At 33.6% G+C, this 27,476-nt stretch overlaps 1 protein-coding gene across 6 annotated transcripts in view; it reads right to left on the bottom strand.

The window, feature by feature from the left end:
* Positions 1 to 27,476, bottom strand: part of LOC123709210 (tyrosine-protein phosphatase Lar) — a 334,020-nt gene that overhangs the window by 61,645 nt on the left and 244,899 nt on the right. For all 6 annotated transcript variants that reach the window (XM_045660326.1, XM_045660331.1, XM_045660327.1 and 3 more), the window contains 2 exons: positions 23,924 to 24,055; positions 14,886 to 15,065 (listed from right to left, as the gene is read on the bottom strand). In XM_045660326.1, coding sequence (XP_045516282.1) covers positions 14,886 to 15,065; positions 23,924 to 24,055 — 312 coding nt within the window. The remainder of the gene's footprint in view (positions 1 to 14,885; positions 15,066 to 23,923; positions 24,056 to 27,476) is intronic.

Raw genomic sequence — 27,476 nt, 5'->3', positions numbered from 1 at the left:
GTGATAGCCGTAAAGCCTCACCGCGAGATTATTTTTAAGACGAGCAAAGGAATCACTATGCATATTCATGGGATTTACACGTATGAAATGCATAATTAACTTGACACGACACCGACACTGGCTTAACAAAGCTTAAGGGTGTGTGGTATTTAAGTCTATATATATAGTTTTAAGACTTAATTATCACGTATAAAGTTGCTATTTACGGTCCGTGTAAAGATTGTAACACAAGTGACCAGCAATATATATAATATAACTAAAATGCTTTAAAAAAGCCTGACATACCAATTGTTATACCACTTTTATATTAAATATATTATAATGATCGACGCATATTACAATTAATTACATGTAAATATATATTTTTTTTGTATAAGTAGGTAATAATTGTTATCGGTGATTTATGTTTATGTTTAAATGTGTATTTCGTATTTTGTATAATGTTATCGTGTAGGATTACTGATAAACAAATAAATAAGTCTCAGTTCATATATTGCATTAAAGCATATATATATACGCGATAAAAGTAGATAGACACTACTTTAAGGTTACTGAAACTTAAAACATTCACTTGTTTAATTGCATTACTATTGTAATTTGATTTGAATTAAGGCCAATATCTAAAATAAAACCTATTTTTCGTTCAAAAACATTTACTGACGTAACCTGATTTTAATTTTTGTATTAGTTTTTACATTTCTTTAGAACTAATGATGAATTTATTCTAGTTTTTGTAATTTGATGTATCCTTAATACAAAAACTATTCCCAAATGAACAATTTGCGATTGGCCGTTACAATCGGTACAATGATGTCAAAGAGAAATCACGCACTTGGAGCTTTCCAAATGAGCACAAGACCTCAACATCAAAGTTATTCCTTTATAAACAAAATGCGAAAATTGCGGAGCTATAGGGACAGTGATTTCAAAGAATTGTTTTACCTAGATAATCTCTATCCTTTAATATTTTTAATTCTGTTTCGACATGAAATTCCTCTCTAGTAACAAAGTGCTTTCAACAGACTTCTAGATAAAGCGGAAATTTATCTTACAGTTAGTTTTTGATTTTTTAACTGCAGTTTTTCTTGTAATTAACTGCGATTCGTGATTCCTTGAAAGCTAACGAAGAACATTAATCACGAAGAGAAGGTTTTTCTTCTCTTCAGATAATACATAAAAATAATATACAATTAAAATAAATAATATAATTGTGAGATATTTTTTTTTAAATTTAAAATAATACGTTATTAATTACGTTGCCTTGAAGAGTAAGTTGTCCGTTGCATATTTTTTTTATTGTAGTAAAGTGGTGATACAGAAAATAATAAAAAATTTATATTTTTGTTTGTAATACATTGTGAAATTTTTTCATTCATTTGTAACATTCACATCTATGCAATTTAAAACCCGTTACGTACATTTGAAAAAAATGCCGGTTTTGTATGACTTAGACTTTGAAATCAACATATCAGATATATACTCGTAGAAGGCATTACTGCATTCTGTATACTATCTGTTTTCAACACAAAAAGTTTGTATCGGAACTGGTTTTTACACGTTACAGAAATTTTATAGATTGCTTAAAAAAACTCAATGCAATATGAATATGATGTCTGTATTACATTTCACCCGAGGCATGTAAATGGGAGCGCCTCTAAGCCTGTTTGCCGACACACGGAGGCTCTCAGTCGCTGTTACGTTAACGGATACTTTATCTCCAAATCAAATATAAACAAACCCATTTCAACAAAAAACAGCCTGTTTTTATTCCATTCAGCTCACTTCCGATATACGAATATAATTTTATGAAGTACGCTTGAAACATACACGGCATATAAAAGATAATATGGCGCGTTACGCTTTGCCATTAAACTGAAAGACGCTGTTGCATATCCGTGTTTAGACACTGACCACAAAAAAAAAACAAACGAAATGAGCCTATTGTCTTTTGTTTTACATTCAAAACACTGTATAGGCACTATATTGGATTCTACAATACAATTAGATATTTAAACATCCTTTATTTGAACTGACTATAAAAAGGAATAAGGTATATTGAGGATAAGAAGGACTGAAGTGTATCATATAAATGTTGACTGTATAAACAATGCCAACTGATATAGATAGCCCTCTACATTGTACCCCTAGATCTGTACACACAGCAGGAGACAACACAGACATGCTCCTGGCATAGGCCTAGCTAGCAATTATGTGGAAAAAACCGCTACAAACACACCGATTCACATCAGTGCGATAGAGTATCAACCTCTCATAGCCGCGACATGTGATCGCTAATCAGGGAATACCATGAACAAATGAGTGAAGAGGAACGTGATCAATCGAGCCTGAATGACCTACGCATACACACCGATGGCTCAAAAACAGGATGTGTCTCCGCCGTTGGCATATTCTCTCACGATCTCAACATATCCCTAGGCATCCTTCCTTTTGTACTCTAAAACGGAAGCTCTGATACATTACCACCTGTACTATTACGAATAAAACCTGTAATTCCTTTCCATGATTGTAGTTTTTTTTCACTAAATCTCGCGAAGGATAAGCATTGTATGTACAATTTAAATTACATGTTTAACTACTTACAAAGGGTGATATTCAGACACAGCGCTAAGTCTAAATCCCTCCCGTACCGCAAAAATGTATGTCATTCATAGTTGGTGAAATTCTAAATTTCACCCTAAGACCCAAGTAACTTGAATGATCCTTTAAAATGAATTTGTAAACACGGCACAACATTAAATGCAACTTAGTTTCTCTTTCTTCTCACCTTCAGATTTAGACTTTAGTCTTTAGTTTAGTCTTTCGTACGTCAAAAACGTTTGACATACTGGAGTCGTACTTGGCGCAAAGTCGACTCTAAGATTGCACATTCTTGATACTTGAACACCAATAACGACGTTATAAAATAACAATAATATTCTTGAATGTTTCGGACACGTCTTAAGTAACACCAAAAACCACGAGCCAATCAGCGAGCCTACTTTCGCCTATTTTTATATATTATATCGGAAAGCTTTTTAGTTAGTCTCATCTTAATAAAATATCATTTATTTAAACCTAAACTTAATTACAATTTTTATAACCTACATAGTTTTAATAAATATAATTAAAAATTAATAAAAAGATTGGTCCCTGTAGCTGTATTGCGATACATATTCGTTGAGCGAGGAAAGCTCCACCAGCTCTGGGGTCACCAGTACTATCTATCAGGCGCCAACTTAAATCTTTTATTAGTGTCTGTACACTTAAACCCAATATCTACACCAAAGGAAAGGAAGGTTATTATTATTATTCTTATCATTTAAGGCAAAGTGGCAGGTAGAAAGAGACCTAGCCGAATTAGACAATGGCACCAAAAAATAGTTCAGAAGCGGCATCCAACATGAATGTAGCCATGATGATCGCCAACCTTCCAAAGGAGATGGCAGTATATGAAGAACAATTATATTTTATATCATAAGGGACCTTTTTAATACCCATTGCACACTATCTTACACGGGTCATAACTAAACCACTTTACTGGCCGATCACGTTTCCCTATTTTCATATTTTTTCGCTTCATCGCTGAAACTGAACACCTCACAGGTATAATAGAGTTATACTGGCGATAAATTTATAAGCCAAATGTATTGCACAGAAAAAGACCAAAGAAAGGTTTTAGATTTTAGTGTTTGTTTTTTATTTAAACAACTTTAGTTGAACAAATATAATGGAACCAAATATAATCATGTTCTTAAGATAATCGCGCATACACTACAGTTGTTCAGTTAACTTATTCTGTGGTTTTACGGAACCGACGTCAAATGTCAGCCCGGAGTAGGGAAAAATAAAAAAAACAAGCTGCACATGCGCACGAGTGAGCGATCACTTAAATTCTAAAGTTTATATATATATGGTAATCAGTGAAATAAAGTAAATTAATTTGTAACAATTTCTACCCAAAATCTAGTTTACACAATATACAAGTAGGTAACCAGCCCTCTGTGCCTGACACACTGTCGATTTTGGCGTCTTGCTTATTAAAAAAAAACTAACACGATATCTTAGGTTAAAGGCCATAACATAGGCTTTTTTAGTTTTGATAAAGCATCAGCTGCAGCAAATGACCAAGGACAAATGTCTATTAAAACACAGGTGAAATGTTTGACGTATTTCTACTGAACGAACTGTCAAAATACTAGACAGTGCCGTGCTAGCTTTCGCGTTTAGCTTTTAAGCGATGTTTTATTTCTTGCATGACATTTCAAATACTCAAAAACAATTATATTTTTAAAATTCTTCGTTTTTAACACAAAACGATAATATGCATTTATTGGGTGACATAAAATTGACCATACACAAGTTACGAGAATGTATGTGCGTGCCCATATTTCAACATGCCCCTTTGTTTTTACTTTATCAATATGGAACATGGGTACATACATTGTGTAATACAAAAACTTGGCGATTAAAAAGAGTGGCGGAGAGCTTATTTCCAGTTCTTCTCTTCCGTTCTACGCCCTTGATTTGGCAGTTAATGTAAAATTAGATGCATTTAACATGTATTCTTTGACGTTCTTAAGTATAAGTATACATTGTGTTACCTATATGAATAAATGATTTTGATTTGAAAAATTCTTTAATTATTTGGTTCATGTTCACGTTCATGTTCGATATCTCCCGATGCTCTTCTAGTGTTTAGTATATAGAAAAAGAATTCCCTACGAAAAAGTGTTTATTGCGCATTATCCTGCGCACACCACGAACAATAGTAAGCTATTATTATAACTGCTCTCTGAAAGGTAAATTTAAACTTGTCAGTTGCTATAAAGCGAGAAATAAGAGGCGGACGATATTTTTGGTTCCATTAGCATCAATTGAATTGGATTGCTTTCTCGGAACGTTTCTTAAAACGAAAAATGCAAAGGCACTGAATATTCAAATAGGCGTAGGTCCCGAATTTTAATGGATTAAATATTTAACAAACCCAAAGGTTTAAATTGATTTAAATGTAATGATAAGCGCATTAACCTGTAGTGTTTGCCTAGAAGATTGAGTGACTCTCATTTCTCGAGGTTGTACGTTCAAATACCGGAAACTAATGGATTTTTCTATATGCGTATTTATCATTAATTGGGTGAAGACATCGTGAGAAACCTGGCGTGGTCTGGACCATAATATCGGCACGTGGCAGTAATGGAAAGGTAAACCTACTTGCCTATTAGTTAAAAAATATCAGGAAACTGACATAATCCAAGAACAATACCAAAGGCTCTATCGCCACTAGTCTATATATATATATATATTAAATACGAAAGTATCGCAATAAGATTACACTCAGATATTTGAAGTTAATCAAACAGTGTTTTATCAATTGTAACAGTCACAATAAGTTGCCCAATTGGGGAATTAAAATCCAAACGCCAATAATTCATAGATCGCCATTCAATTGTCCAATATATACCTATGTCCTACCCACTAATTCTAAATTCAATTTGACGAGACAATTGTGTGCAACGCAAATATGAATGCTCAATATATATAATTAATATGTACAAAGGCATTCCACATTAGCATCTGCCTGAATGTCCATATTACGTTTTAGCATAGAGAGCTAAGAGATAACGGCAAAAGCTCGTATCGAAAACAAATGAAAGGATTGAAAAAAAAACCTTTTTACACGTAATAAAAAGGTTGTATACTTAAAAGAGAAAGTCTGTTTCGTGAGCATCTAGTCTCTTCTTTTTGACATATTAATGATTTTAGGTTTTACCTACACAAATTCTACATAAAACAATTTTTTATTAAAGTACTGTTTCAATAAATACTTTCCGTTTCAGAATAGGACAGGTTGGGGAGATGTTGCTTAAGATTGTTAGTGAATGTATACAGTTTTAAAACGACAGTGATAATTTTATTTAGAGAAGATTTAATGTCAAGTCGTGTCATACTCTTCTGTAAGTATTACACGACTTTGACATTTGGCCATATAATATATGTAACCTAACATTAGTTACTAATATATTCGTTAATAATAAGAAGCATAAAAAAAATGTAAGCAAACATCACACACCTGAAGCCAAAATGGGCCCATAATTTTTAGCGCGCTCATAAATTGTAATTTAACATTTTCGTTTCCGATAATGTCCAATAACATAAGTGTCACTTAGATTTGAACTCTTCAATGAGTTAAGTTAGTTTTTTATTAATCCAGCATCGCAACCCTACTACCCCTAATGTTATCTTAGTTATAAGCTAATGTTTAAAACAATTAAAGCCAGTTGTTATCCAGCTTCAAACAAAGTGTTTCATAAGAAATATATTTGAAGATCCATACACCAACCGCCACCGAACATAGCCAAGGTAAGACTATTTACAGTAAACATCCCGAACGGAAGAGGTCCCGTTTGCTTCCTGTTAGATCTGTGTTGTCCTAGTGGTAGTGAATCTAATCCATAAGGCCCTGCGTTTAAATTAAATTCACAAATGGATTCTATATGTATGAAACTAACATTTGCTCGTGAGCATCGTGAAAAAACCGGAATGTTTATATGTATATTGGCTGCCCACTCAAGTATTTCCGAACCAATTCGACTTAGGTTCCTTAAAGAAAAAAGCGTACCAATTTAAAAAAATAAGTAGCGTGTATGCGGTGACGTTAGTTATTTCGACTATGTACTTGCGTGTTGTTCCCACGAGAATGTAAGTGCGAGCTCCTATTTCAGGATGCCTACTACTGATACAGGACAAATCTTTAATTTTATTTTTGTATTATAGTTAATTATATACAGACGTGGAACATGGTTGCAGCTTCTTCAGCAAAACATTTTGGCAGTTAAAAAGAATGGCGGAGAGTTTATTGCAAGTTCTTGCCTTGTATTAATATGTATACCTTTATTTACGTTCATAAGTGTACATTGTGTTACCTATATGAATAAATTTGAATTTTTATCATTTATTCCCAGTTGCTCTTAACTATATTTCCAAGTAGAAAACCACTTGAAAATCGCATTACACGAGTAATTCAAATCTGTAACATCGATAAAATTCAATACATATTTTATATTCAATTTAACTGTACAAGGAATCGAAAAGCAATTTGTGGCCCTCATATTTTATGTGTGAACACAAATTGAGTTGCATTTATTATTATTAGCAAAAAAAAATGCTAATAATACACTTGCAAAATACTGAAATATAACTTCCGGCTCAAAATCCATGTTCGATAATGTCGTAATTAATTTTTTTATTTCATTTTAAGTACCATATAGTCTGATTTTTCAAAATTTTAGAGGCTAGTTTAACTTAATAAAATTTTGAAAATTTCAACGTCCTGAGAAGCGACTTACATTAGAGTTGGGCAAAATATTCTCGCAAAGTGAGCTTTGCACTTAAAATATGTAAAGAGTGTCTGAGTTTGTTTTCAGAATGGAGCGGGATCGATAAGTTAGCCTCGTATTTTGAACTTCCGCTGTTTTACTGTTCTTATCTTTATGTGTTAACATAACATATCAAACACGATGTATTTTCTTAAATATGCTATAGAAAAGTAGTTCTTTAAGAAAAACACTTTTTGAACGGATTAAAGCTACGTATTACTATGCGTAGTCACGGTGACGCACGCTGAAAAGCACGCGAAACGTCGGAAAAGAATAAAATTTAGAATTATGTAAATAATTATAAGTTTTTAATAATAATACATAGCTTTAATCCATTTAAAAAGTGTTTTTCTTCATGTGAAAAGCTATTTTAACAAAAGACAATGCTAAGTAGTTCTTTTTTTAAATGGCTTAGAGTGTCTATCGAAAGTAGTTAATAGCTGCTTAACGATATTTTCCTTTACCGTACGAGCAACTAGGGGTAGGTTCAAAACCGAACCCACCCGGGGTTGAACATTCAAAAGCGTAGTATGACAGCATACCCAAGGTCTAGACGCTCGCCCGGTACCACCAAAAGTATTAAATATATCCTAGCGTTAAATAATATGCATCATGAGAACATACATACCCACATTAATAATATTGTATAATATATATAAATGTATTGAATCTTTTTTATACAAGACTAGCGGACCAGACAGACGTTGTCCCGTCTTAACTATGATTATAGATTTAGAATTGGTATAATTAACTAAAAATGCTTTAAACGACATTCTTAGTTTGTTTTTTCTGGCGTATATAAATAGTTTTGTTGATAGTCCGACACGGGAACAGGCGACATAACTATATAATATAACTGGTCATGTGAAAATCATGGATTTTCAAGATTAATGCCACAAACAATTAGCGACTGTGATTATTTTATATGAATTTCATCAAAATAAAAACTCCAATCGAAGCATAATGTTTTAAACGATATTCATTTTTCTTACATCCTCTTCGACGATATTTGCAGCACACCTTCTGTCAATGTTATGTCAAACGCCATAAGGTGATATCAAAATTTTTTGAATGAAACAAAAAAACTAATTTGTCATCCTAACAAAAGTATTCTTAAATTTTCCAATTTTCCGCGCAAATTTACAATTTTTTCGTAACCTCCTCCTGACAATAACAAACACAACAGAAAAAAAATAAGCGAAATCGGTCCAGCCGTTCACGCGTGATTCCGAGTCCAAGAGGGGATTATTTTTTATATACATACATAGATCTACTCGTATTATATCGTTGGCTATATCTTTATATATAATTTATATTAGCTGTAGGTTACGGAATAAATAAATATAATCAATCAAAACATACAAATTGCGCACATAGAAATATATAACACCCAAGGACTGAGAATGATATGCTTTAATGAAAATAATCCACCTAGAACCGAACCGCATTATTCAAACTGCGCAAAGCTCACGCACTTAGTACTACAGGGTCGTAATGGTCGGCTGTGCCCGCTATCTCATGGTGAAAGCGACATAACTCTGAATTTACTATCAGCCAGCGCACCGCAAAAGCTCTTTGAAAAAATATGGTGCCGTTTGAGCTCGCATTACAAGGGTTCAAGGTAGCTTGTGGTCTATGGAGCAGAATTTAAAATCGCGTTTTATATACTTTTACATCACAAAGCTTTTTTCCCAAGTCCTCTCTTGATTACAACGATAGTCTTTCATTAACCTTTAAGAACATCAAAACTTGTTAAAGTCTGCCAAAATAAATTACCTAATGTATACGTTTTAGCTGGAATATCCTACACTTAGACCATCCTTTATCGCGACTTAGTTCATACAATAATATATCACTAGTTCTAACAATAATGTTTTAAGTTAAAAGGATCACTAGTGAAAAAACAATCAAACAAAGTAAGCTATGGCCCACTGTAGAAAGTTAACTTTTATCTACAGAAGCAAAAACTAACACAGACACAGCGCACGCATATAACAATTTAGCTACACTTTCAAATACCTACGCACACACACTCACTCATTCACACAACACAAGATGTATGTCTGTATGACTATCATGAATAAAGGTTTTATTATTATTTTATTCATTATTATTAAATAGGAAATGAAACATATTGTTCTAGCAATAGATTAATTATAAAATTGTAAATGTTATATAGAATTTGTCTAATGGATGAGACTAGCTGCCCACAGTGCACTATCTCTTTAACTATAAACTTTTTTTTATTACGTGTAATAAAGTTTTTTTTTCATAAACAATAGAATCTTTGTTACATTTAAAATAATAATTTTAAATATAAACCGCTACTTCTCATAGCTTAATTCAGGACTCGCATTTATTCGCCCCGTGTCCGAGTCCTCTTTAATTATGGATAATTTATATTCAGATTAAATCCGGCAGGTGGGCGGGTATATTTCTGTGGCTCTCTATTATTCGCACGTGACTCCAATATCCACTTATTGAGATTTATGTGAACTTTTGACGCCAATTATCGTGGTATTACAACACTTGTTTATAGAGGAAACTGTGGAAAATAATGTCGTTACCTAAATAAAGATTTAGGAAAGCATATAACAGTTTATAAGGAAGTTTTTAAGAATCAAGTGTATAAAACGTGACAGCTCAAGAGTTTTTTAGAAATTCGTAATTTCTCCATTATTAAGATACACAAAGCTTATTGTAAAAGGGCCAAGCTACAAAGCTCTTGGACACGATGGACCCTCAGGCTCCTTGAATGGAGACTTCGGTAGAACGAAACACCGCGCGTCTGCCCACATCGGTGGACTGACGACATCGTCAGGTTGTATCCCAGCAGATGCAGAGAGGTCAGTGCAGGGCGTAATGGAGGAAGATCGTTCGTGCGTCGTACGTCCACAAATCGAGCAAATAAGAATGATATCATTTCAGTTGATCATGATATTAAAATAAAACTTAAAAGACCACATAAGCATAGCCTTACTAAGAATTTTATATTGATATATAATAAGGTCTTAAAAAGGGACACAAGGGACACAAAAAGCCATTCGAGAATATTAAAAAAATATTCAGAATTCCTTTGTCTAAACGGATTTTTACTCTATGTACAAGGCGTTAACGATAAATTTGTAAGCATTTGACCTGACACCGACACCCTACAAGTTAGATTAGGTGAGATCACGTCAACTAAATCGGATTACTGCTTATCGCATAACTTGTAATGACGATCAGACATGCCTCACTGCCCTTTACATAACCAAATGTAAAGGCTGTGTTTTTACAGCACATATATATTTTTTGTTTATTTAAGTATCGTATGCGCCTATTTTATTTTAGTATAGTATTTACTTTTGTTCTAGGTACATGTTACATATAATCTATCTTCTTTCGCATATTTGTTGCCCATTCTTCTCCATATGAAACTACCTATATTAACTAATTTGGTGACTACCGTCATTTGAAAAAAAATTTTTTTAACTTGTAACTTTTACAAAAGTGCAATTTTTAAATAATCTAATTGAAATAAATGATTTGACCTATCTTGACTTGAAGTTCTTGAAATTACCTCTAGGTAGATATTTCTTTTCTTTTTATATTTCCATGATAGGGTTGCTTGGACGAAATTACTTGTTATACGTATGTAATATAATGTATGTTTAAGGTATTGAAGTGTAAATAAATAAATAATACATATTACTCTTTTACATAACCATTCACAAGCAATTTAATGTAAATATAATAGTAATAAAAATCTTTATTCATGACCGAAATATGGCTGTGACAAAATTGATCTAACGCGACTAGTTAGATCAACCCACACTCTGTGTTGTGATTAACTAGATTACATTTATTCCGAAGTACAAGGTGCATATTTAAAACCAAGAAAAGAAAAGCCTAACATATAAAAGAAAAAGTATTCAATCAAAGTAATCAAACAAAAATCGTGTATGCGTGAATGTTTGAGTATGTGTATGTGTGCGTATAATACACTCTGTATCTGAGAGTGTCATCATATATGAAATATATGTCGTAACCTTAAATAATATGATAGGAAATATCGAAGTTTAGTCAAAGAGCGCACATCGTATGCCAAAGTATCGGGTAACTTAGTAGATTTCAGACAACTTTCACGTACAATTTTGATATCGATACATTTCAATACATGTAAATATTTGAAGCGTAAAACTTTAAGGAGTTCTGTATACAACACAGTTTTCGTCAACTCTAGCTGGTTTATTTTAAGAGAAATGCTAGTATACTATACATATACAAGTAGGTCCAATTCGTTTTATTATAGGTTAGAGTCAAACTCAGAACCAAAATTGTATATTTTAACTGAATATAAATTCTGATTATGTATGAGCAGTGTTGGCCTAGTGCCTTCAGCATGCGACTCCCATCCCTGAGGTTCGATCCCCGGCTGTGCGCCAATGGATTTTTTTATCTATTTGCACATTTACCATTAGCTCGAACGGTGAAGGAAAACATCGTGAGGAAACCGGCTTGTCTTAGACCCAAAAAGTCGACGGCGTGCGTCAGGCACAGAAGGCTATTCGTTTGCCTACTTGCCTATTCGTTTAACAAGTGATCATGAAACAGATACAGAATCTGAGGCCCAGGCCTAAAAAGGTTGCAGCGCCATTGATTTATTTATTTATGTATGACACACAAAGGCCAATTCAGACAATTAAAACAATATATATTTTACAATTAATTTCATACTAATTACTGATTGATATCTCAAAATAGTGACGTATAGCGTCGGGTCCTATTTTTGCGCTTTTAAAACTTTATTCACTAGATATTTAACGAATAATGTATAAAAGTTAATAAAAAATCCAAATTGAGGCACAGTATCTTACGTCCCGTAATTGGTACATACATATTTAGACAACAATTAAACCAATATATCCCTTCCGCAACTATGAATTATATGTGAACTCTGTGTAGCAAGCTAGAGGACACACCAACAAATTGTCCGGCATCATCACTATGTGGAACCAGTTGCCCACTGAAGTATTTCCGTACAAGTACAAGAGCGTATCAATTCTTTGAAGGCCGGCAAAGCACCGAGTCTTCTGGCATTGAGAGTGTCCATGGGCGGCGGTATCACTTAACATCAAATGAACCTCCTCCGTAAAAAAATCAATTTAGCGTCACTTGTGAACACATAAATAACGAAAGGAATTTAATAATCGAAAAACCAATAAAATACTTCATTAAACACAGTTTGTGCTCAGTACAAAAGCGCTTTATATCAAAAAAGAGCTTTGTCAAGCGCTGTTCGAACACTTTCAATGATATCGGTTAAACGTTCATTCAGCACAAACTCATTATTCATCGCGATAGATCACACATTTCTTGTTATGTAAGGCTTTAATACTGTTAAATTTCCATCAACCCTTTTATTAAAAAATGTATAAGTACATATATATATTTGGTTCACGTAATTAAATGTGTTCAGTACATATATCATCTCGAGTTCGGCTTCGACCGTGTGCAAATACAGTGTAAGCTCCATGTAACGTCCTTCTATTAAACGACGAACGGCCTAGAAGAAGCGTCGAAATCAATTGGCATTAGTTGGTTTAGGTTTTCTTCCATACAATGATACACTCTATATAGCATAACACGCGCAATAACGACAACAATTGAGTAGTAAAGTACGTTTTAAGTTGCTAAAATTGACGATTAAAAAACTATGTTTATAGCACCTGTATCTTAATTAAAAATAAATTAAATAACTCTCTCCATAGTAGCTTATCATTAAAAAAAACAAACACACAACTACACGCAATACTCGTCGAGCGAGTTTGCTTATCTTGCAGAATTAAAATGCCGGCAACGCACTCGCGAGCCCTCTGGCATTGAGAGTCCATGGGCGGCGGTATCACTTAATCGGGTGAGCCTCCTGCCCGTTTGCCCCCTGTTCTATAAAAAATACAGAAGCCGCGTACAAATTATTTGAAGAAGTCTATTAAGCATGAGGGTGTGCAATTATTAAATCAATTACCATCCAAAATTCGCAATATTAGCGCGTTTAACAAATTCAAAAGGGCATCATACATGTCAGAGTGAATCTACTAGACTGAAATTGGAATAGTGTTGCACACCTCCTCAAATGTCACACTCAAAGTTGTCAAATGTCGCAACACCTCAAACATCCATTTTGTACCGCTTCCAACACGGTTAGGTACTACGAACGCTGACGAGGCGCCGAATGTGATTGAGGCGATGAGTCCTATGTCATGAATGAGGGAAGGTTTGAGATCAAATGTTTTGTCTTATCCCACATGGGGTGGGAGATGACAATAATTAAGAATCGAGTCTTATGAGCAAATAAATAATACATTTATGTCCTCAAATGAGGTGGTACCAAGTACCAACTCATTTTATAACATGTGGTGGGACATACAAACACTTCAATTTCGTTTGTCCTACCCATCACTAAATTGGAACGTGTTTCTCATATAAATAAAATACGATTTGTAATGAGAACTCAAGTTCTTTAAACATGTTATTATTTTATCTTTAACCGATGCTCAAATAAGTTTATTTATGTAATTATCTTTTCCCTAGTGTCTTCAGCGTGCGACTCTCATCCCTGGGGTTGTAGGTTAGATAACACTCGCACGAACAGTGAAGAAAAACACCGCAAGGAAACTGATATGCCTTAGACCAGTAAACATTGCAGACACAGAAGGTTCATCACATCAGCAAGTAATATGAGGCCCAGACCTTTAAGGTTGTAATGCTATTGGTATATGTCTTTAGTAAGAAACATGTATACAACACGGAATGTAAAAGAAGTATGTGAAGTAGACCGGAAAGAAAAAATATAAAACCATCAGCAAACGAAGTAACGATCGATAATAAGTAAATTGTATTTATAGCAAAAGTGATGATTTTATCGATGCATCATAATATCGGATATTAAAGTCTTAACAATTCAAAAAGCAAACATTTTACTATTACCAAAGTGTAATTATTTTCATCTCACAGAAGACGTGAGGTAACTTTGAGACTAGTTTCGTACAATATTCGCAATGTAAGTGAAAATTTCTGTAAATTTATGCTAATTAGGGCGAGGCGAGGGTAACAAAATTTCAGAAATACGTTCATCAATACAAAATAATTTATGTAAATAATACGACGTAGATGTTTTTGGGTGGTACACGCACGTCCAGGTGTTCGCAACAATAATTTTACTAAGCTTAATTATATAATATATAACTAAGCATTTCATTTGTTTTAGACGCAAAGTTAAAATTTAAAAAAAAAGTTTCCAAGAGCAAAAGCGTTGAAATGCCTTCTTGCTAAAGACGAAACTTCTACAATTATTAAATGCATTGTACACTATAGACCCCTCATAATTAAACCGAGAGAGACATCATTCCCTACAAGCCCCTTGGAATACCTAATCAAAAGCAGGAAGTTTCTTGCCAGTTCTTCTTGTCTACTCTTGATTTTAGAACTGGCAATATATAATATAATAGTATATAAATAACTTACTTTCAAAGACGGTGAGGGTCGCCAGTGCAGTCACAGCATCACCTACGCCATTTTCAGCGACGCATTCATAAGTTGCGTCATCTCGCTGCGCACGCACCGGTTCTATGCGCAAGACCGCTCCATTCGCAGCGGGACCTGCCGCTTTGTCCATCCCAGATACTTGATAGCGTGATTGCATGCCTGAAAAAAAAAGGTATTTAAAGAAAACAATTTTTCAACCTGATTAAAGCTATTTGTATTATTATAAACTTATAATTATTAACATAATTTTAAATTTAAAATTTTCCGACGTTTCGCGTGCTTTACAGCGTGCGTGGTACGGTGACTAAAAAGGTGTTGAATGTCAAAAGTATCACTGTAGAGAAAGTTGTGTTATATGTATTTATTTCCCCGGAGTTGGTATGGACTACGACGGTTAAAAATTGTTTTCTTTCAATATGTAAAAGCTATGTTAACCAAAGTATGTTACGGTATTTAAGCTATGCTTAGTAGTCTAACAGACCAAAAGGGTATAGATTTCAGAACATTCATAAAATATATTTATTTCAGACCGCTAAGACCCGTCGTCATTATGTTCACTATAGATACAATTAGAAGCCTAAAATGTAAGAAATGGTCCCTAAATCAGTTGTTAACTAGTCAGGCTTTAAATTTCACCCTGAGTTGCACCCGTATTTAAATAAAATCTTTCTTATGTGATAGTAGATGACTCTGAGTATAGCTATTAGTAATTACAATTCAATTTTCCCCGACTCATCGTTCTCGAACAAGCAAAAAAGCTGGGGCAGCCGCAAAGCAGGCAGAAAATAATAAACGCCTCAAATATTTGATTTTATTTTTTCTTCTCTTATATAAGAGTCTCTCCTCCAACATAGATTTTGTTCCCTTTGGAGTAGAGTAGAGTAACTTCGCAGCTAACAATATACTAATATTCAGGTCAATAAATTTGCTAAGATATTTTAATCTCCTTAAAGTGTTTGTAGTTGCTGCATGAGTGTTTATTCAATATTTTAGATTTTCAAAAGAAACAGTTTTACCGAAGAGAAATTAGTTTTTAAACAAATTACGGACAAGTTAAAGAACAAGTCTTAAATTAATAATATTAAAAAAATTATAATCTGATAAGATTTATATCAGATGACTTTAATCTATAAAGTATGTTTATTACGAGTAAAGTATTTTTTATTTAATATAAGAGAATTTCCTTTAACTTCGATTTTGTACCCTTTGGAGTAGAGAATCTTGGGCGGTGGGGTTCAAGTGCAGAGGCGCTAATTAAAGAATTAAGTTGGCGCCAGCTACATAGTACCGGTGATCACAGATCTGGTGCTTTCCTCGCTCAACGAATAAGTATCGCAATACAATGTGGAAATATTGCCATCGTTAAAAGTACACTGTCACAGGGACCAAATTTTTAAAAATTTGTTTTAATTATGCTTTTATTAATTTTTATTATTAATATGTAACCTACATAGTAATAATATCAAAATTGTAAATACTGTACATTTTTAGGTTTTAATAAACTGGACCGAATTTTTATTACTGAACTTTTACTTAGTGAAAATAATAATCTTTCAGTTAAGAAGAAGATTCCAAAGATAGGTTCTATAGAATCTATATAATCCATAAAAATATTAGTTAATTTATTAAATGCATAATATACAGAGAATATAAAACACACCGAATTATATTAAATAAGCTTTAGAAGTCTTAACTTTAATCAACAAACGGAGCACGGCTAATAAGCTGTTTAAAAATCTTAATTTGAACAACGCTCTTGCAGAACAGTTGCACAAGGCCATTCGCAAAGAGTAATGAAAAAACAATTTCATTTCTCGACAAAGATTAAAATCCTTTGCTATTTAGAATTTATGTTTATTGAAAATCTTATAACTAGGAAGCGTCCAGGCTCTTTGTAAGCGCCCTATACTTTGTGACTTTTAGTAATAACAGCTGTGAAGCTTTTGTCTCCAGGGCAAAGAGTTTAGATTCTCTCAGCAATATGCATATATAGCCTGATATGTTGGGCGACAGAGCTAAATCGCCACTCGTGGTAAGTGCCAAGGAAATGCATTTCACAGCAACTGAGAATAATCGTTGTCTTCACGAGACATGTTGAGCTGCTTTAAAATATAATACTATGTTTTTTGTTAGTTTTATATGCAAATATAAGGCGACGAATTACGTCTACTTCTTGCTTTGCTGGAATTAATCCTTTTATGTAGATATGTTGTTGTACCAACGGTACATATAATGGGAAAGAACTTGACATTATTACATTAAATTCTGAGTGTGTGGCCAGCTATTCCTACAAAACCAAGCCCTGAGCACGACATGTGATTTAAACACACACAAAACAATTTTGGGAACAATTAATAAAGCAAAAATAGAAACTGTTAGACTAATAACAATTTTACCTTTCAGTACAAAAAAGTTCATAGCACGCACAACTTATTAATATTAGATTTAGGGAGGAAATAAAATCAAGATTGGACGCATCGGAATAATTACAACAACATAAATAACTTAACCAAGCGAAACAACAAAACATGAATGAATAATGTGTAATCAAATGTTTGTAGGCCATGAAATTTTTTTGCGTTACAATCAATAATATACAAAAATGGTTATTAGTGTACGTAGTATGTTAAGATTATTGTTCGGCATCTTTTCAGTAAAAAACTTAATCACTCACTCACACCCACATGTCTTATTTAAGTGTGTCTTAATTTGTCTGTACGAAGTTTGATTCAAAGCTCAAGACAAGTTATAACCTTACGAGTACCAAAGTGTAAATGTATCCTACAAATACGGAGAAAACTTCTATAATAAAATAACTTTATGTATTGAGTATCTAAGTAATCACAATCCCTTTACCCTATGTTTGACTTAAGTATATAAAGTTTTATCGTGATACTGTACATTTGTTACTATTTCGTCCGAGTAGATTTCATACTATGTGTATCTCAGTACCCAAACTAGGTTCAACTAGGTGCTACTTTGTGCTATGTGAAAAACACATTACCACATCAATCCATATTTTTCAAACCATTATACATAGCATTTGTTTATTTAAAATTTAGTAACTTGTGTCACACTTGCACTATATCAATTCATATCATTTTGTTTCATTATTATGGTTGAAAGAGATCGTTTATAGCCCGTCCTTAATCATTTAAGTTATTTGTTTGGGGTCTTAACACAAATCAGTGTTAAAATAAATAATTTGTGCCAATATATATTTTCAGAAGCCAAGACGAAAAATTACTCACAGTAATATTTACTCTATTATACAAGAGTAGTAGGTAGGTTAGCAAACCTTATCGTGTTTTAGGACAAAAAATAATTTAAGAAGACCTTATTTTTTTGTTAGCTACTTAAAATATATAATTTTAAGATGAAATTGTCAAGTCAACAAGCCAAAAACACCCACTTCCATCTTATAAATGTAAAATGTATGTGGGGTGAGGCGTCATCCATTAGTGAGTGACGGCTGATTGACATTTGTCCACCCGACCTGACGCTCGCGCCGTCACATTTATTGTTCTCGGGGTTCAAACAATTGTTATTTCATCGAATCAAAATTTAATGTGGACGAATTTTTTGTCAATTTTCACCCTTACGTAAATCACATCATTTCCTACTATTTTTATAGACATTATAAAAAAATCAAAATCAGTTGCGCTGCAACCTTTTTAGTTCTGGGCCTCAGATTCTGTATCTGTTTCATGATCATTTGTTAAATGAATAGGCAAGTAGGTGATCAACCTTCTGTGACTGACGCACGCCGTCGACTTTTTGGGTCTAAGACACGGTTTCCCCACGATGTTTTCCTTCACCGTTCGAGCTAATGGTAAATGTGCACATAGAAAGAAAATCTATAGGTGCACAGCCGGGGTTCGAACCTACGACCTCAGGGATGATAGTGGCATGCTGAAGCCACTAGGTCAACACTGCTCCTACACACCCATATACACAGGTATAGACGAAGTTGTTAGTATTTAGTAGCTGAATAAAAAAATATGAATTTTTCAAATTATTATTTATGATATTCACGATCTATTTTAAATATACGAAATGAAATGAAATCACTTAATTTCCAAGTACTTTTTAACAAATTATTATTATTTATTAAATGTACGTAAAATCACTATTATTAGCAAACTAAATAAATAAATTATTCACATTTCACGAACTCGTATGAAAGGGAAACAGGGATTTCTTAGCCGCAAATAGTAGTTGACAGACAGACAAATCGAGAGTAAAGTTTGATTTAAGATACATAATATGTATGGAGGCAGGGAGGTGTGAACGGAATTAGGGTTCCATAGAAAACTTAGGGGAATATTATATATCATGTTTGATTTGTAGATTTTCTTTTGTTTAGAACACATAGAAACACTTTCATAAAAACGCTTTTGATAACGGCCTTAGTTGTAAGACTTAAAACATAGATTCAAATAGTATGAATAAGTATGAGTAATGATAATTTATAGATAACGATGATAGTTCCATGTGTTTCTTAGATTTTTATGCTTACCACTGCGTTGAAAATCAGACATAACATTTATTACAAACGAAACACAAATAATAATAAATATAATCAAAAAAGAAAAATAACAAATGAATAAGGTACATGTGTGTGTGTTGTGGTTGTAACTGACCCTTCAGCATTATGCCGAGGAGGAGACTGTTCCACAGCGCTGGTCCTTCTGCCAGAGACCACAATAGTTAGTTTGCGCCTCAAACGTAAAGAAAGAAAAAGAATGTAATAATAAAAATAGTAGAAAAAAAAATAATAGTAAAAATTAACAGTGTAAAAAAAGAAGTCTTGAAAAATATCTGTGTAAGAGCAAATAAAAAAATATAAAAAAAGAATAATTGTTGCTAAACGTACTATACGAATTGGATAAATAAATATTTTTCCATTCAAAATCTAGGTTTTTGTTGAGTAAGGTGATAGTGAGATACATTATAACTGTGACAGAAATTTCATTTTAGTTAAGGTTTTTAAATTTAAAAATATTAAGTAAGAAAGTCAATAAATTAATCAAGAAAATATTAGACATTCAATTGGCTTGCCATACGTTCTCGTGAACTTAACTAATTCCCAAAAATTTACTCTAGTCTCCGAGTATGTATATTTTGTATGATACATTAATTCTCCTATACACAACAGTGAAAAACTTCAAATGACAACTGACCTATTTCCATACTTCTCCAAGACATGACAAGGTAACTATGAAAGCTTATCAAATAATTAAGTCGACAGCGAATATTGTTAAAATTAAAAGTTGTCACGCAACACATAATGTTCAATACATTATGTAACTTAACAACTAAGTGTGTTTAACGAGTTTTTAAATTGTAATAACTGTTATATGTACGACGCCGAGGCTTTACATTTGTTCACTAAGGCTTTCTTAGTTTTATAAGCTAGGCGAGCATAACGAGACTACGAACATAACGTAGGCACTGTCTGCAACTAATACATTGCATTCATTCGTTACATAGCAATGAACATTTCATTATTTCACTTATATTCTATTATTGTACATGTGGTTAATATGGAGTAAAAATGTAATCCGTATTAATATACGGATAATATATATTGGAATTATAAATTTAAATCTCTAACTATCAATTATGAATACAATAATCAGTTTAGCGTAGTTTACAAACGGAAAGCTATTCAATACTATAAAGCATATGGTACATATAGTATGTTGATTAAGGGTAAAATATTAATTATATTCTTCTATTGTCGAGAGTTGAGATACCGGCAGGTATAAAAATTCTTTTAAAGACAATTTGCTTACGCGAATTAGCTTAGGCAGACTTATTAAATGTAGTTGCAGGCTCATCTGATGTTAAGTGATTCCCGCCACAAATGGACAGTAACATTGCCATAAGGAATTTAAATATGTATGAATTTGTTAGTATTTAGTACCACAATAAAAATATGAACTTTTCAAATTACACGATCTATTTTTAATATATAGATAGCTATACGAAATATGTAGCGGTGAAAAAACTAAATTAAATCAATCAATTATCAAGTTAGTACATTACAAACACAAAATCCCCAGTAAAGCAATAACGCATTAAAAGAAAACACTAACCAAATCTCTTTGGGCAAGAGGCTCATTTAATGTTAAGTGACACCCACCGACCAAGGATACTCATATTGCCGGAAATGCGTTGCCGACCTTTAAAGAATTGGTACGCTCTTTGCTTAAAGGACCCTAAGTCGAATCGGCTCGGAAATACTTCAGAGGTCAGCTGGTTCCACAAAGTGATTGGGCGACTATGCCCTATTTTAATACGATAACAAAATTAGGAAAACTAACACATGAAAATATTAAAATTGTATTTGCTATAATATTGCCACAACGAGAGACATCAATACAAAAAGGGTTAACAAAAAAAAAAACTAAATTCTAAACATAGTATAAAACAAATTTCTTTCAATTAAGGATTAAATTATCTCTCACGATAAGTCACTGTAAAGCATCAGAGAGCACGATTATCCTAAACCCTATGGAACCCACAAAGTTCTGGTTCACTCTTAGCGTCGGCCGCTTCCGGTGATAGATCATAGATATGGCGTTACATTTTTCATAGCTGATCGAACTATTCGGGAGAGTGGAGGCATTAGGGGTGTTGCGCGGCGATACGTTTTTCCACCTCATTGCCTCGGGCTTATAGCCATCATTACCGGCCGCACATATTTATGGGCGTAAATCGGAGTTTTTACATTTCATTCACGGGTCACGCGTATCGTAGCATCATTCACTATAAACATATAGCAATGTAAGCATTTCAATAATAGAAAATTTCTTAAATCTCTATATCCTTATGGGAATAAACTGTTATTTTGACTTAATTTTTTAAAACAATAAAACTATTAAATAGTAGTCTAATTAACAAAATCCATATTACAAAGCATTTATAAAAGCTTGGTAACGCTCGGCACACTGGTGGTACATGAGAAACAAAATAAAATATTTAATATTGTCTTTTGTTAAAATAGCTTTTACACATTAAGAAAAACACTTTTTGAACGGATTAAAGCTATGTATTATTATTAAAAACTTATAATTATTTACATAATTCTAAATTTTAATTTTTTTCCGACGCTTCGCGTGCTTTTCACCGTGACCACGCACGCTGGATTATAACAAAATATTTAATCTGACAAGCACTTATAGGCCAACATAACATAGACGAAGGGATAAAAAATTGTATGCCTTTTGGATGGTTTAGATCCACAACTCAGCCCGGCAGATGGCTCTGCAGTCGGTACCTAGGTAATTTATCTATACAGCAAATATATATATAATGTTTCTGTGTATGTGTTCGTAATTTGACTCCTGAACACCTGGAAAGATCTTGATGAAATTTTATGTGTGTACCACTCCACTTGAGAATGATTTACATTATTAGATTTTTTTTCGTATTTAAGACGTATGTACAGGACAACGTCTATCGAACCCGATAGCTATGTATAAAGATAGACAAATAATATAGAAACAATAGCCCGAGATAGAGACCCCGTTAAGAAAGAAATAATAAATCCCTAAGTTGGGCTAGGTTTAAGCATGCTCCTATTAACTCAGAGATCGTGCGTTCGAATCACAGCGACACCAGTGGATCTACTTTCTATGTGCGCAATTCTTGGCCATACGGAGAAAATGACAACGCGTGTCTGACAAATCTAAGCTATCAGGTTATAGTGCCACTGGTTTTTTTGAAGTGAAACTTCTTTATCGGCGTTGGAGAAAAATTTACCGTCACATTTTTCGGTTACGCGCCATGTTTCCCTACCACGTTTGATTCGAAGAGATTCGAAGCCATTAATAACAAAAATATATAATAACGATAACAATGATAGTAATAATTTTATTACAATCAATAAAATTCTGTAATAATCTTAGTAGTGATACGGTAAAATGAAATAATTGTATTATTTGTATTCATGTCTATGATAATAAAAGTCTTAAAAAAAGCCTAAAAGTTGCATACAGTAGATCATTTTTCGAAAAATAAGGTCTCTCAAAATAACTAAATTGGTTTGATAACATTTTAATCTAAAGCACGCATACATCACTCTTCATTACGGAACACAAACAAAATACAGATTTTTTTATTTTATCCAATACCTCCTGTAATAATCACTTGAAACCCATACATTAAAATTATGTTCCTTTAAATATTTCTGGAACCGTTTCAAACGTTAACCGATTTGATTTATCATTTTATTCTGCTCGCAAAATTAAAATCCATTGATGAAGTAACTAACCGGTCATATCCGGCACTTGACACACGAACCTTTGCCGTTTAAAAATTAATGAAGCGCCAATATTTCAGGCATCATTTTTGGACTGAAGGGGTAACAATAAAAATATTTTGTCAAAAATTAATTTTGATAATAACCCAATATTGAGCTTTACACGTTTATTGTATGCTAAGTGCCACAGCCCCGAAATGGGATATGAGAAACTTATTAACTCCCTTTATTTATCTTTAAGGAAATGTAATTAAAAACAGACAAGTAGATATCCTGGATAAAACCTAATCCAAGCAGTGCAGTTACAAAAATATATAACAAGACAGGACTTGTTCATAAGAACTAGTATTTTTGTATTATCAATAGAATGTACACTACCTATATATAACGACTTCATAGATATAGCAGAAAAAGACTGGCAGACATCTGAAAGGAATTGGACGAAGCCTTCACCCAAGAGCTACCATTACTACTACTACCATTTAATAAGTAAATACTTTGAAATTGTGAAATGGATTTAAGAATTTTTGAATTTTGTTTCAACCTAACTAGATATGCTGAATATTTCAATTAGTAAATATTAAACATATAAAGCTATAATTCAGGAGTATCAGACAAACCTTTCAATAGACGTGGGTGACAACATCGCAAAAATACAAGAAAATCTAAGATTTGTCGCTTGGTTCGATAAATATGTGTATTATAAACTGTTTATTTCATATATCGATTTTCCAATAAATATACTTACTTGATACTCTCTTTCCGTTCTTCCTCCACTGTATATTCGGCTTGGGGTCGCCCCGTGCGGCGCAGTAAAAAGCAGCGATGCCGTTAGCTCGGACTTGCAAATTCCGAGGCCTTATGGTAATTTCCGGTGGATCTAAACACACAAAACACATATATTAGATACCTTTTAAAAAAATATAAGGCGAACATAAAATTCTCAAGGCATAAGACTTGTGCAGCGACCGAAAAAATGTCGTATGAATGAACACTTTTACGCGAGATAAGATAGGTTTAACAAAAGAAAAATAATGTGAATATAACCTCTTACATCTCGAGATAGTAGATATGTCTTGAAATATAAATGCGTGGTGTTCCCGGGTAAAAGCCGCACAGGTATCCGACAAGAAATTATTTGGGTCACTGTGATTAAAGTTTACTGCCCGCTTGTTACGTCCATTCGAACCAATTTTACACAATGAATAAATTAAGAAATCTTGGAACCCTTACTAACAACATTATCCCAACCGTAAGTATCCCACTTTAGCAACAGCCGAGCAAACTCAATTGCTTCCCGGAACTCACTAGACCAACTTCGGAATTGTGACACACAAAAATTCAGACCGTGAATTGTTATCGTGCATTAGCGAAGGAAGGCACTACATTTTCATTACTCCAAGCGAAATTAATGGCATTATCTTGCGGAAAAATGCGCCCCGAGCCACGAAACAATTATGTCCGCTGAAGATCACGAAGACATGTGAACTCTAGAGAACGCGAATCCCTACGTCAAATAAACCCGAACATAATGTCTAACGGAACCTCGAGAGGCAAGAACATTGGACATACGCCGCCGGGAGCGTTTGCTTCCTGAACTAGAAAATGAAATCCCATTTAGTTCTCTATACACATTCGGGGCTAATCCCACGGGCGAAGATCGACTGCGATCAATGTGACATTAATAAACGAACGAGTAACGTATTTTCGGAGAGTGTCACACAGGAGATAAAATATTCATAGGACGGACACCGTAGAGATCACGATGAGATTGGAGATCTAAAAAAGCGAATCCGCTTTGGGCGGCGCGCGGCAAAACAATTCATATCGGGCGGGCGGTACATAATTTTCACCCCTGACCGCAAATAAAAACTCAATCTATATTCGCGGTGCGGCGACGTCACGGCGCGGCGGCTTAATGACTGCGCTTCCAATTATAGGGCTGATGGGATCTTGCTAACTAACCGAATTGTTGTGATTTTTTTACTTTGAATTATCGCTCCAAGTGACAGATCGCTTTTTATTCGTCGACGTTGACGGTCACGTTTTGTATGTGCGCGGATTGAATCGGGACGTGCCGACGTACGCATACAAATAAAACAGCGGCCATTTTTGCGTTATTCGCGGGAACGTAGCGGGATTAAATTACGCGGCGCCTAGACGTCGCTGTGTGTGAAATTAAATTGCTGCATCGAGCGATTTTGCGCTCGCTGTTTCACAGATTACAGCGAAATGTACGTTTGCTAAAGCGAAGGTAACGCACCGTTGCTAATTAATTAGTATGCACTGCAGTATAACGTCCGAAATGGCAAAAAAAAAACCCGTCTAATTGCCCCAAAAGATTATAGTAGCGCTTATTTAATATCGAAAAAAAGCGATGCATTTTCCGAGATCAGTTAAATGGGAAGTTGATTAGTAACGCATGCATATCACTGAATTGCCATCAGCATACAGCAATTACGGAAAGCCTGTGGGTCAATACCGGGTCAAGGAGTAAGTCACTCCACAAACAATTCCTTTACAGGCCGCTGAAACTCGACTTTAATTTTTTATGAACTTTACTAATTAGCTTGTATCGTTTTTTTGCACTTGTAATTCCTGATATGGCTTCGTTATTATGCTTAAACATTGAGTTGCAATATTGTTAACAATGTGATATTTATAATACCTATGTGTCCTAAAGTTCTATTATTTAAATAATATAATGGCTATACGTACAAAGGATTGCTTTAGAACAATTTTTTTAATTTTAATCCTTATATTTGTTAGGCTTAGTCATGTCTAGCTTAATGACTCCAGCGTGCGACTTTCATCCCTAACGTCGCAGGTTCGTTTCCAGCTATGCACCGATGAACTTTCTTTTTAACATTCACACGACCTTGAAGGAAAATCACCTGATCACAGATTATAGATATATATTTATAGATTAATAAATAAACATCAGACAGACACATTTATTTAAATTAATTTAATAAAGATATTTTGTTTCAAAGAGCCTTAATATCAAATTCCAACCAGTCAAACAAAATCAATTTCATACCACCGAATACGACCACACTTCATCAGTTGGTATTTATTATAATCACTTATGTGACTGAAAACCAACGATACTTATTTAACGATAAAACATATAATTCAACCATCCCGTAACATCCATTTTAAAATTAATTTATGTACTTTAAACTGTGTATTTAAAATCGAATGCTGTTGAATTTGTAAAAAGTAATATGCAAATTGAGTTGTGCCAATAAATTCGCGGTTTTAAGTGAAATTCAAACCTTTAAAACATAGTTTAAAAGTATTTATTCACATTTAATCCTTGTATATAACGATACAATATACCATCACTGTATATGGCATAAGAATAAAGGAAATTTAGGTTTTATAAAAAAAAAGAATTAATTTTCTTAAGATAATGTGAACTCTACGAACAGAGTTATAGCAAGAAGATATAAAAATAAGCTCTTGTCTCGTTCTTTTCTGTAAAACAAAAGACGAAAAGCGTCTTATTGATGTTTAATTAGCCAAATGGAAATTATGAGACGCTTTCATGCGTTTTAGTGTCGTCAATTGTTTTAAATCCCCATTGTAACGTTTGATGCCTCTAATCATACACTATGGTCCGTTCGTTCGCTACCAATATGTCAAACTTTATGTAGAAAAACTGATTTTCAAATCATATTTAAGTTTATAGAAGGGGCAAACGAGCAGAAGGTTCATCTGATGTTAAGTGTTTCCGCCGCTCATGGAGACTCTAAATGCCACAATGCTCGCGAACCTTGCCGGCGAAGAACGAATACATGATTTTCTTGATGGGGTCGTAAATACTTCAGCAGGCAGCTGGTTCCATAAAGTCGTGGTGCGCAAGAATGCCTTAAGAAACGCTCATTTGCAGACGGATACTAAAGGAGTAATGGAAACATTACTTTGAAATCATCGAAATCGGTTTACTGATACAACGCAATAGAACTGAAGTTTACAACTGGTATTGATTTATTGCAACATCCATAGCAATAAAAAATTTCACGCTTCTGTTTGCCCTTTGTGTTAAACGAACTAATTTAACATACGGTTAATAGATTAAACTAACACAACCTAGTTTTTGTAATATGTGTATCGAAATAAAATATTTGTATTATTTGTATTATTTTATATACCGAACTGTTCATATATAGAGTTATACTCGAATATTAATACAGGTTTCAGAGTCGAGACTTTGCCCTAAGTGTGACTTTCGTATATAAAAAAATATACTTTTTATAGGATAGGGAAACGTGCCTACAAAGCAAGCTACACATTCC

The sequence above is a fragment of the Pieris brassicae genome, chromosome 5 (assembly GCF_905147105.1).
Source record: "Pieris brassicae chromosome 5, ilPieBrab1.1, whole genome shotgun sequence".
Taxonomy (NCBI): Eukaryota; Metazoa; Arthropoda; class Insecta; order Lepidoptera; family Pieridae; genus Pieris; species Pieris brassicae.
Note: the sequence above shows the minus strand (reverse complement) of the source record. Positions and strands in the feature narration are given on the sequence as shown.